Source organism: Aquila chrysaetos, chromosome 24 (assembly GCF_900496995.4).
Source record: "Aquila chrysaetos chrysaetos chromosome 24, bAquChr1.4, whole genome shotgun sequence".
In the NCBI taxonomy this organism is placed as follows: Eukaryota; Metazoa; Chordata; class Aves; order Accipitriformes; family Accipitridae; genus Aquila; species Aquila chrysaetos.
The window spans coordinates 8238077-8250884 of NC_044027.1; the positions used below are offsets into that span (position 1 = coordinate 8238077).

Consider the following 12808-nt stretch of genomic DNA (forward strand, 5'->3'; position numbering starts at 1 on the left):
ATAGTTTTGTAGACATGACAACTCTGGAGCTATCAGGAAAGCGTACAAATTTAAAGACCAAGTAACTCATCTGCTTTATAGAACATAGACCACAATACTCTGTCCAACAGAGTAGTCAGGGCATAGCTTGAGCCCTCCATGGGGCAGGCAGATTTATATCAAATTCTGCCATGACTTAGATCAGCAAGCAAGGTTTAAGTACTTTTTATTTTGTATTATAAGACCAGGTGATTCACAGTGGTTGATAATTTTTAAACATGCTAATTTATTGGAAGATACAGCCTTTTGTGAAATTTAAGAGCTTCTATGATCATTTAAGCTAATTTACTGCTTCTCAGACATTTAGATTCTTCATTTTTACATTTGTCATTGTGTTAAGAGCTTGGACTGATTCATATTTCCTTTGCTAGGTAATTTTTATTCATCATATTCATAAGCTCTATGCAGATGGAAACTTGACTTCAATTAACATGTATGCAAGAATTATGAAGTCATTAGTTAACTCGAATTCCCTTTATTGTGGTATACAGACAAGAACATTTCAGTAAAACATGTTATACATATTTAAACTTGCTACACTAAACAGCAGAAGTACTAATCAAGACTTCATAAGTAATTCTAGATTTTAGAATTCAAGATACAAGAAATTCAAGATTTTAGAAGTAATAGATTTCATCCTTTTATGTTATTCATACAGTATGAGCAAAAATGAGACAAAAAAGAGCAAGTTTTATGCTTCTTTGTCCTCAGTTTCCTAGGATGAGTGAAATAAATGCTGAGCAAATTAGCTTAATAAACAGAGACAGAAGGGACACTGCTCTCCAATGCTTACCTTAGGCACTTACATAATGGCTTTTACTAAACAAGTGGTTTGCCTTTCCTCATACTTTGGCAGTAAGACATCTACCAGAGTTTTATTTATTTCAGTTTTCACAGATCACAGTAAATTAAGAACTTAGATTTAGTTAAGAGAGAGTTGCATTTAATTTTGTAAAAATTCATCACTAATAATGGACTTCCAAATACTTAAAAAATAAATTCTGTTTTACCATGCTGGTATTAAAATATTAAAGAAACAGCTTATTTTTAGCAATGACCCAAAAGAAGGGAATAAATCATGTGCTACAGACCAATGCTTTGGCTGAATGCCACTTTCAAGTACTTCCTGGGAAAAGGCAATTTCAGCTGTCTGCAGAATTTTGTCTCCTTCCAGTGCAGCATCCAAAGGCCCGGTTGACCTGATCACATTTGCACATTATGTGGGCCACCAGCAATACTTACAGCTAAACTGCATTCTCAGGTTTGACAATCCTTCCCCTGGGAAGGAACTGATAAATAATTTAAGAGCCTGGGCTACTAGAGGGAACATGCTCTATACTGGGGGTATGAATTTCAGCCACTGCTTTCTTCATGAAAGATGCATTAATGTAAGCTGAACACAGAAATGTGCAACTTAAAACCAATGCACTGAACATCAGCTCCACTAAAGGACAGCCTGGAATCTCACATACAGCTGACCAACTCTTTCCCTTGAGAGCTGTGGGAGGCTAGGCTGAGGAACACAGAGAAACCTCAGAGGTCGACTGAGACTGATTAAATCATATGTGCATTTAATACCTGGCAGCATTCCTCTCCTTTAACCCTGCTTTGCTCCAAAGTACCAGGGAAATGACTCCTTTCTGGAGCCTGCTACTGGCAAGTCTCTCTGAAGGTATAAGAACCACCTTTAGGAATTAATTCTAGCTGTGATTTTCCTACAGATTTTAACATCCTGCTGCACTGGTTGTTAATCAGGCTCAGCAGCACCAGCCCTGGCTCCCCATGCACTCAAAGGCAAGACTACCAGTGGGTCTCCAGGAGCAGAAAAATGGCCAGAGCAACCCAACAGCAGCTACTGTGGAGCAGCACAAAGCTCTTCTAATAAACCTGTGGCACAAACACAAACAAGCAGCACTGGAAAAACTAAGTGCAGCACATCTTGGCTGAAGTCTGACATCAAGTAAAGCCCCAAAACCTGGGTGGAAGCAACCAAAAGCCTCCAAATTTGCACTGTCACCTGCCACGGCACAGAATGGCAAGGCCAGGGATCTCCTGCACACCAGAGGGAAATGAAACAAGCCATCTCCACATTGGATCCTGTGCTGTGATTTGTTTCAGAATGCACAGAAAAGCACCAGCCTGTAATCCCTGTATGAGCACAGAACTGCAGGAATTAGTTTTGGCATTGCTGTTTTGAAGGAAAAGCCAGGCAGCTATGGTCTAATCGCTCTCTCCTTGAATGACAGGCACAGGACAACCTCCTCAACTGCCACCTTCTGTGTTGAGGTAGAAAGAGCAAATATATTTACAAGCACGGTTTATATGTGCCCATCCAAATCTCCCCTTGCACATTTTAGGAACTAAACTGTAATGAGAAGTCTTCTCAGGTTTCTTTCTGCAGTGTTGAATTATTTAATTACATTACATGAAAAACACAAGATTTGGGAGTCTAATTATGTGGCACCTGCACCTTTTGGACTACCCCCAGTGGCACCCCAAGCCCACTGAGCAGGAAAACAAATGTCAGGTGGTCACCCTATTTCCCTTGCCTCTCCTAAGCAACTGTCACTGGAATCTCCAAGCAACTAAAGGTTATATCAGATTTATTTTTTCTATTTCCCTAAAGACCAAGATTTGTCCAAGAAGTTCTCTGGCTTTGGGGACAACTACCTTATCTAATTGTCCTAATTGCTTTCAGTCTCAGATTAATAGATCATGTTTACTTATACATAGCACATCTAAATGAAAGGTCCCCTAAGACTCGCATCCTAAAGCTGCTTCCAAGCAAACCTGATGCTGCAAGTGCTTCGGTGTTTCCTGCTTGTAACTATGGCTAGGGAAATCATCGCACGTACTGACTATTAACAGTATCATTACAAGCAGCTTTCAGAAACAAATCTGGCAGGAAGACTGTGCTAATGTCTTTGCCTCTTATCAACATCTACTTGAGAGAAAAAGGAGAGATCTACAAAATCAGTAAAAGTAACCTGGGAACTAACTATTCTGCACGATTTCCACAAGACATCACTTTACCATAGGAGCTGAGGTTATAAAACCAAACATTTAACCCACACCATGCTGGTAGATTTCAATCTTCTCCACGAAGCAGCCAGTTGGGTTTATATCTCTGATTTCTACAGCTTCTTCCTCAAAAATTTATTGTTTGACTTGTTTTACTGGGGTTTTTATAAATTCAGTTTTCTTATCCTGGTTCTTTCTGCTCTGCAGCCTGAGGACATGGTAACATCCACTAATATATTCAAGCTTCTTCTGAACTAGCATTTCAGTGGGGATTATTTGTATAAAAATACACACAGACATTTTAATTACTGGTGAAGGATAATCAAGATCAACTGCCTGTTTTTTTCCATCCAATAGAAAACAATGATACATCATCATATGTACCCCCAAAAAGCATATGCTGTTGATCCCAAAGGACCCCTGTAGGGGGGACCCCCCTATAGGGACCTTGACCCCAGAAGGTCCTCTTCTAAAGGACAACAGCTGAGAATTCCACCCTTCCATGCCCATTCAGCCTTTGCCTTTCCACTCAGTCCACTCAAGAAGGCTCAACTATGAAGTAAATGAGAGACTTGGATCTATGTGCATAGGATCCAAGCAGATCAGTTACTGTTAGGGCAACGATGTTCAGCAAACAGTTGTCCCTGAACTGTTCAGTTCATGACCAAATCTCTTCTCATCTAAGTTTTAATTGAACAGAATTTAAATACAAAGTTTAACAAATGTGCGTAAGCAACATTTTTTACTTGGTAACTACACCACTGGATGCAATTTTCTTGCCAGTGTTATTCATCACCTTGGAGCCTTTCTCTAGAGGTAGGCATTTGCAAACACAGCACAGAAGAGTCCTCTCGCAAGCAGACACATGCTTAAGTCACAGGCACCAATGTACTAACACGATTTTGTTTTAACAACTCTTACAAAAAAAAAAAAAATCTACTCAGGATCTTTTAACAACAAAAGAAACCCCAAATACGAAATTCCCACCTTAGAGACAGAGAAAATGAAATCTGTCCCACCCATCCAGCACATCACAGAAATACTCTCTGTCTTACCTGAAGCTGCAAGAAGGGGATGTTGAAGAACTTGTGCAGGTACTTGAGGCCAAAGCTGTTCTTCATGGAAGACTCAGCATAGCGAAAATATGAGGAGCCGGGAGGCCTGTCTCAACCAGATAGGTAGAGAGAAGAAAACTGTACAAAGGACATGGACTGCATACACACAGAGGAGGCACTTGCTGAATTACATACCATGAACAATCCTCATTTACAAGCCAACCCCTCAGTCCCCAAACGTAGGCTAGCAGGTCATTCTGCTAGGGACTCGTTATTCTGTTTACAGACAAAATTCACACTTTGTTCCTCCTGAAGGGTGGCAGAACGCAGCTGTTGTTGCGTTGCGGTGTCATGCGGCTGTCAGACTAAGAAATACTATGTTAGGACACTGGGCCATTGGTTTACTAAACTGGGGGGTTCACAGCTGTACAAGCTGTTCATTTCTCAGTGAAGGTTTTGTTTGAAAACCACAAACAGACCTACATAAGTCACATACAGAGATGAACTTGTAAAGAAATGATTACATTATGGATTAAGCCTAAAACTGAAACCATTTCTGTGTGTGTGACACAGGCACAAACAAATAAAGAGACTACGAAAATGAAAATATGCCTTAAAAACATAAAACCACACAAAAAGGTACAATCTATTGAAACCTGACCAACAAGTAATATTTTATACTAAATAACAGAGCAACTCAGATCTCTGAGGGAGAATCTTGCCTGGCTGGCAAGGGAGGTGTATGACTTGGCTGTGCCCAGTAAATGCTGTGTGGGGATGCTCTCAGAAGAAGAGCAAGGAAGATGGCCACACTAGCTGGCTCTCTTGTAGCAGAATTATTTGGAGCAGAGAACAGCTGTGCTGCAGGGAGAGGATTCTTTCACAAGAGAAGGACTATCCAGAACGAAGATGACTTCTTGGGAAAAGTACTTCTGAAAGGCACATGCTGACAGGCACTCACTGTTTCCAGGAATATAGCTAACAATCTGCTCAGAATAGGCTCCTAGATCAAAGAGCCCATTGTGTAAGCTGAACCTGCTGTATGAGACATTCAGAGCTATGAAAGCCCAAAAGCTAGGCACAGGGTCAGAGGATGAACATGATGTGCATCTGAAACACAGCAGAAATACAGTTATCTACGGTTGATGACAGAGAGTAGCCCAGGTCTGCTCCCCTGCCTGGTGACCATGGTGCCACCTTACCTGTTTAGATTGTCGATGAGGTCCCGCACATCGCCAGGCAGAATGACCCGGTGCTCGCCCATGTCTCGGTAATTCCCAAGCACGCACACTGGAACGTGGGTCGGCACTTTAGGAAGCTCCCTCAGAATATAGTTAAATGTCCTTCACCATAGGAGAGAGAGATAAAGGCAGATGAGTGGGAAACATCATTCTGTGAGCAGTTTCATGCACAAATCACAGAAAAAAAACCAATGTAAGAAAATTTTTTTCCAAAATCCTTCCAGGACTGTGGCTTCTTTGCCCCCCTCAGAGAAATACATTAACTATAAATATATTTGTATCATTCTTTATTCAAAAACAACTTGACAAGTTCAATAATCCACTTCCACCAGCAACCTCACATCTCCTACAGCAGTATTTCCCTCAGTCCTACAAAACTGTGTGAGGTCAGCAGGAGAAAAGGATTCTCTCCCTTCAGCTGTCAACAGGCTCACTGACCCGTACCAAACCTGCAAAACACAAGCTTAAATATAAACCAGGAACTCTTACCACCTCCTCTTTCCGCTCTGGCTTCCATATGTCTCTCACCCTCCTCAGCAGATGTGCAAAACAAACAGTTCATTATTTCTGTACATTAATGCAGCCTAGGGCCTCTAAATAATCCTTACTAATACCAGTCTTCCTGGGAATTTCTCACTAGCATTCCTCTTTCCCTTGTGTGATGGAGAGCAGCGGTTTGTAACATGCCCAGCATACTTTGCACCTGTGATAGCACTAATTATCAAGCCTCAGACAGCAGTATATCAGAAACTGCAGTACACGAGCCCACAGGGAGACTGCTCATTTGAAACAAGCCCATATTAAGACACGTCACAAGATAAAGCTATTATTTTAAGGCATACAAGCTTGCTTCAACTCATTAGGCTGGTTATCAGCTCTAGAGTCCATGTGGGAATCAAGAGGTCTAGAAGTCAGTTGTTTTCACTAAACAAGCGAGTATCACGTGGTGCATGCTGCTGAAGATGTCTTACCATTGTTTGGTGATGTCAAACATCATCACTACACCATTGCAGTTTTTATAGACATCCAGGAACTCTGCATCCAGAGCCATTTCTGACTCTGCCTGAGGAAATAAAGACAAAGAAGCAGTAAAGAACTTGATTCAACTTCAGGCTTGTACAGAACACAACTGATACAGTGCTGAATAAGCAAACTTTCTGAAGTGACAGCCACTATAAGAAGTACCCGTGGATTTCACATCATCATTATTTAAGCAAGATACCTGGCGGTTCACAGCTTCCATGGCCCACAGGAGCAGGATGTGAAGCACCTGCCAGTCTCTGAAAAAAACAGGTCTAACAGCAAATGCTAAAACGCAGCCCTGTCTCTTTCCTATGCGCCCCCAAATCCTGCGTTGGCAAGATAACTCCATATAAGCTACAGGATGGAGGACAGAGGACACAGCTCCCATTCCATCTCTTTGCTGACCCAAATATTGACTGTACTTCTAATGCTTCTGGTGTACAAAGCCAGGATGTAGTTTCTACCGAGCTTCTCCCGTGCAGGGCTGGAAGTATTTATTAGTACCTGATTTGCTTTTCATCATTTGGACTCTGCACGCTGCAACGTACAGTACTGGTCACAACTCAACCTCCAAGGCTCCTGCTGCAATTTGGTGCCTATGGAACAATTCTCACTCATTTCACAGAAGTGGAAAATGCACCCACGTTTGCGAAGGAAGAAGCAGCTGTGATACCTGTTCTCATAAAGGCTTTTTCCCATAGGAGAATATTTTTAAAGAAAATTCTCCTAATCTGACTGCACAGATTGAGCAGGACTGGTACCCTGGTGAAACAGGTAACTCTTCACTGCTCTGACCCATCCCCAGAACCGAGTGCTCAGCTCTCTGCATATCAGTGACGCTGCCTTTCCTGTAAATTTCAAGAAAGTTGTTATGGAGCAAGTACCGGAACACTGTGTGTGCACTGAGCCCCAAGGGGCACTGACACAGGAGCAATAAAGCTCTTTAAGAGCTGCAGCAGAGATCATGGATCAAGGGCCTTTAAACTGAATTTTTCCTGAGGATAAAATCATACATCTTTTGAAAGAGATGCCATACAAGTGCAATGGCAGCCCAAATGTGTTTTGGGAAATGTGGTGGTATGGTCTCCCATACAGCACTTTGTTCTACAGCAAAAGATCCAAAGGAGACACATTCATGCAAGAGCCTTGAGGAAGCCACTCTGTTTACTTTTACGTGCTAGGTAGCACTTCTATTGCCCCTTCCTCCTCTATATTTCAAAGGGTGTCAAAAGGTAATTGCTAGCCCAGTTTTAAGGAGCAGAGAGCATGGCATCAAGTGACTTCTTCAGGTCTCACAAGAAGTCCATTACAAAAGGACTTCCTGCCACTGACCATGTGCAGACAGGTACAACGCTACCAGGTAAACATCTGGGGTGCAGTCATTCCCAAAAGACAGAAAGAAAAACAGCAGGGAAGTTGTGGTGAGGGCAGGAATGGGGATAAAATGCACAGGCAAAAGAGTGAACAGCATCAGGGATCCCATTGCCCCTCATCCACCTGCCAGGCTGGCCTTAAAGCAGAAACAAATATAGAACTTACTCTCCACGGACCAAAGGTGGACTAGAGGCCTCCCACTAAGAGGCAGACATCTGCGTTCAAGGTGACTCACCTCCTGAGGGTCATTTTCCAGTTTCAAACCATCGCCTCGTTTTTTGCATTTTCCTTAAAAAGAATTGTAAAAAAAACAAACAAACAAACAAAAAAACAACAGAAAACCATTACACTGGGCAGAGAACTGCAGGATGTGTCTGGGCAGGACCACCATGTTTTGAACATGACCTTAAAGCAGATCCAACTTCTACTATAAGCATGGGGAATGAGGAGGGGTGGGATAGGCATGCCTTGCTGAAGAATACCAGCTACGGTGTGCAAGAATACCAGCTAGTCTAATTCAAAGATGAACAGGATGAAAGTCTGGGCTAGCTTAAACCACACTGTTCACAGCATAAAGTCACAATGACTGAATAATGCAGGGTTTGGTGCACTCCCTGGCCACAAAGGTAAGCTGATTTTTTCCACTTTTTGTTGTGTCAGTGTTGACGAACCAAAGATCATGGAGCTGCTACGACTGAACTGCACAACTACATACACAGCCTTCCTGAGAGACTTTATGACGTTGCTGTGCTATGTCACTGACCTGAAGCAAGCAGTCTTGTAAATAAACACAATCTCAGAGCCCGTTGGGTGCTTTGGGCTGACTTGTGACCAAAAAAAAAAGGGGTGGCAGGAGACCATGAGAATTTAACAGCCAAAAGACAGAACTTATACGAGGGGAAATCCAAGCAAAATCAAATAAACCATGGCAAGGGGGCTGTAGAGAAGTAGAGGAGAGACAGCCTACACATGCATGGAAGGCCAGAGCCAAAGGGTCAGGTCTGGTCTTCACCAGCAAAGGTGCAGAAAGGAAATCCTCCAGAGGCACCATCCAAAGCCACATGCTCCAGAGACACAAACACAAAAATAAGCTAGAAGACAAGTAAAACTCTGATTAAGCTCACAGGAAAGTGCAAGAGGCAACAGACTAAACACTTGGAGAGACACTAGAAAACCACTATAGAGACTTTTCCTGCAGTCCCACAGCCACAATCCCATCTGGAGAAATCTACAGGTTTCTCTCCAACTCATCTGCTTCCTCTAAAGCACATGCCAAAATACAGCCCTTATACTTAAAGGGCAGACCCCCTGAGACTTCTCCCTCTTCTTACAGCTTCAGTAAGCACTGGATAAGTTCACAAACCGACATTTTGAAGTACCCCTGGCATTTGACTCAGCATCCCCAGAAAAGGAGTCAGTGTTTTTAAACCTCAGCCTCCCTGAAAATTTTGCATTACATCAGTTACGCTGTAATCATGTTTCCAAATCTTAAAGCCTGCAACCACAGCAGACAGAGAAGGAGACACTATGTATCTGTACCTAGGATTAGCAGAGTGGCAATCAGCTAACGTGATTTTCTGGTGTAGACACTCAGCACTAAGGATTGGCAGAAGTCTCAATATGCAAGAGCTAGGACACCTTCTTTCACCTTGTGCTAAAGAAGCTTAGTGTGAACATACCATGAAAAATCTGTCCTCACCCCCCAGGTATGATTTAAACTCTATGTATAGCAGTTTCCAGAGTTTTATCAAATGATGACCACCGGACAATGAACAACCCTGCAAGGTCTCGAATTATGTTTTACAGGTATCAAGTATCTTCCAGATGTTACTGACAGCAATTAAGAACTGTGCTTCTAAATTAACTTTGTTCCATATTTTTCTAGTGTAAGTAATGATGAATTAACTAAATTGTAATGGCAAAGACTTGGAACTCCTTCTCATAATTTCTAGAAATTCCCTGTGTCACTCACAACAGAACACATTGGCAGCTTGGATGCACCCACAAAAAAACCTCCCATTGACTCTTTAAAAGACTCTGCAACACTGGGGACCAAAATAGCTTCTGCCAACTCTTTGACTCCGCTGATTAACATGGAAAGACTACTTGTAAAATTCATGGTTCTGCCAGATGCTGCACATGAAACAATGTGTTTCATTCTTTTTGTATGCAGGTCAAGGATAAATAGTTATGAAATACAGAGTTATTCATGAAAGTTTTAATGCTGCAGGATACAGCAGGAGATTCCAGTCCCTACCCTCTAACTGTGTCTGGTGGGTGCTTCTCTGCATCCCTGCAAAATGTTGGATACCCTTGTGTCATTTTACTGTTGACATCTGAAAGTAGCAGAAATATTAATCCTGATCCTTCCCCATTCATGCAGTGTGTTTCCCTGCAGGATCCAGGCATGGGCTCTGATTTTTCCCAGCGCAACTGAAGGTGTGGGATGTCTAGGACATGCATGCCTTTTCCCACTTCAATTAAATTCATTTCAAATTAGTGGCATACGTGTGGCTTCTCTGAATGTCAAAACATCACTATTTCTGCAGTTACTGCTAAATTATGCTTGGCATGACCTGAATTTCTAGGTATTAAAACAGAAGCCCAAGCAACTACAAATACACTTCATAGCTCCTCCTGTCCTGAGCAATCAAGGTGTCTTTCCAACCTGGACATATTTACAACCAATCCTTTGAGACTGAATATATGACTCACATGCCTCTCCCTTCTTATGGCTTTAGGTGTGTATCAAGAGGAATGAGCAATATTCTTACATGATGCTCATCACTGCTATAAAGGAGGTCATCTATAAAGGAGTAACAGAGCTGAAAAGCGCATGTGTGTGCATATTCATGTACAGTGTCTATTTTTGGAAACAAAACTGCAGGATGAGCCAGATAAAGACAAGATGTATGTAGTGAAAAGATGCAATTCGGCCTGTAAAGCCAAGTACACAATGAAGATTGTGTTATATGAACGAGGTCCTGTGTTTAAGGTTGCACTGATGTGTAATCTAGGAGCCTCAATCAGAAAGCAAGGGTCTTCATGTTGCGATTGCTCAGCTTCTCTACCTAAAATGATGACTGCTCCTTAATATTACAGGGATAATAGCAACAGTGAAACCAAATAACCCTGCAGCAGTGCCCCAAAGTCCACAGAACAGTTCTTGCTGAACACCAAATGACTGGGTTTGTGGCCAGCACCTGAGAGCCTCTGCACCTCTATGTACCATCAGTTTTGTTGCAGGATAGCAAGGAATCAGTACAGCTTGCCAACAAATGCTGTCTACAGGGCGAGGGAGATGCTTCTGTTCACCATTCAAAAATACACATCTAGAATATTTGCATCCCCAGTGTTATCTAACTTATGCCACCTGAAAATAACAGAAACATTAGTTCTGATCTTTCCCCCTTCTTGCAACACACCTCTGGGAGGGAGAGGGGTGAAGTGGCAGGGAGAGGAAAGAAATCTCCAATATGAGGGAAAGAGTTTATGCTATTTTGGGGGCAACAGAAAAAAATATTATTTGATCCCTTCAGTCAGTGTATGGGAGAAGATGCAGGAACCAAACTGGCAGAAGTTACAAGACAGGAGATCAGAACTGTTCTTGAATCAGCTGCATTCAAGCAGCTTCTCTGCATTCAGGATCTGTTACAGCTTTATGACCTGCAGTAGTTACACAACTTGCTGCAAAGCCAGAAAGATGAGTCAGGACTGTGACTTTTGCTGAGGTATCTTTCCTATGTTCTGTTAGTTCCAAGGGCAGCAAAGCAGATGGTATTTACTACACGCACTGCACAAAATTCAGTACAATCCATAGCTAGGGGCAAGCTCGACTTGTTAAGATTTTAACAACTGGCATCATTACACAAATGAGCCCCACTCTCTGAGCGGGCCCAAGGAGAACACAGCAGGCTGCAGGGAAGTCCATAGTGACTCACTTCCAGTGAGTCTGCACATTAAAAAACATGAAATCCCAAAGAGTCAAGAAAAAGGTAAGAGGAGCAATACAGTACAGCAGTTGCCATTTCCCCCTGCTTCAGCACACTAACCAACCTCACAGGTTTTAAGCTTTCACAACAAATCTCCCCACACTTCCAAATTAACACCCATATGCTAAACAAATGACACCAAGGCACCAGCCACCAGCCAGGCAGGGCCAACAGAGCTGCTTCCTGCATTCCTAAAACAGTCTGGAAGGAAAAATCAAAGCACACTGCTGAACTAACAAGGATAGGGAGGCACACTGCTAGTAAGCGTGAGGAGAAACATCACTTAGTAAAAGCACATTTAACTTCAGTGCAAAAATGTACATTAAGTTTTTCAGGGTGTAACTTATTAAGTTTCCCCAATTCCTCCTGTGCATGTTCACACCGAGACATGAAGAATGGCAGCACTGCATAGCAGAGAAGAGGCTGAAGCCGCTTTACAAGACTAAAGTTGAAAACTGCAGGTTATGGATGCATCTTTTAGATGGTCTAGCTACATCCCCACATCAGGCTTTCAATACATTTTCAAACACCTTAATTTAAATAGAGGTCTCTTAATTTTCTCTAACAAGGAACAATTCATCCAAAATGGGGAAACACTGGCAAATTATTTAGCCTGGAAAAAAAGTATGTTGAAATACATGTTCAGAACGTGGATTTTTTAGCAGTTTCAAATCCAGCCTGATAAATGCAGCATTCTGCACAACTCTAAATATGCACATTAGCCAGGATCTCGTGGGCAAGGAAAAAAAGGAGGATCAGGTCTTATCAGCTCTATGCTGCAGCAGCACTGGACACTTCACTACTAAAAGTCTACAGTCTAGATTAGTGTCGCTCTCACCAAAAGCATCACGCAGGAGGATTTTTTGTCCTAAGCATACAGAAGGAAGAACAAAAATGTCATGAGATAACAATAAGATGAAAGTTAGATATGAGCAAGCTCTTAATGGTTAATTTGCACATTTTCCTAAAGTTGTACTTATCAAGAATCCGCAATGCTATGGCAATAGGAAAGGATTTGATTTTGTTACATCATGATGATCTGAATTTTTACACTACATTAAGT

At 42.1% G+C, this 12808-nt stretch overlaps 1 protein-coding gene across 4 annotated transcripts in view; it reads right to left on the reverse strand.

Annotated features, from left to right (window-relative positions):
• RABL6 (RAB, member RAS oncogene family like 6) overlaps window positions 1-12808 on the reverse strand; it is a 60038-nt gene that overhangs the window by 31565 nt on the left and 15665 nt on the right. For 2 of the 4 annotated variants that reach the window (XM_041119834.1, XM_030000056.2), the window contains 4 exons: window positions 7989-8041; window positions 6328-6419; window positions 5318-5458; window positions 4116-4221 (listed from right to left, as the gene is read on the reverse strand). In XM_041119834.1, the coding sequence (XP_040975768.1) occupies window positions 4116-4221; window positions 5318-5458; window positions 6328-6419; window positions 7989-8041 (392 nt within the window). Of the gene's footprint in view, window positions 1-4115; window positions 4222-5317; window positions 5459-6327; window positions 6420-7918; window positions 8042-12583; window positions 12614-12808 lie in introns of those variants that run through there. The other 2 variants (XM_030000055.2, XM_030000058.2) reach the window with 2 other exon arrangements.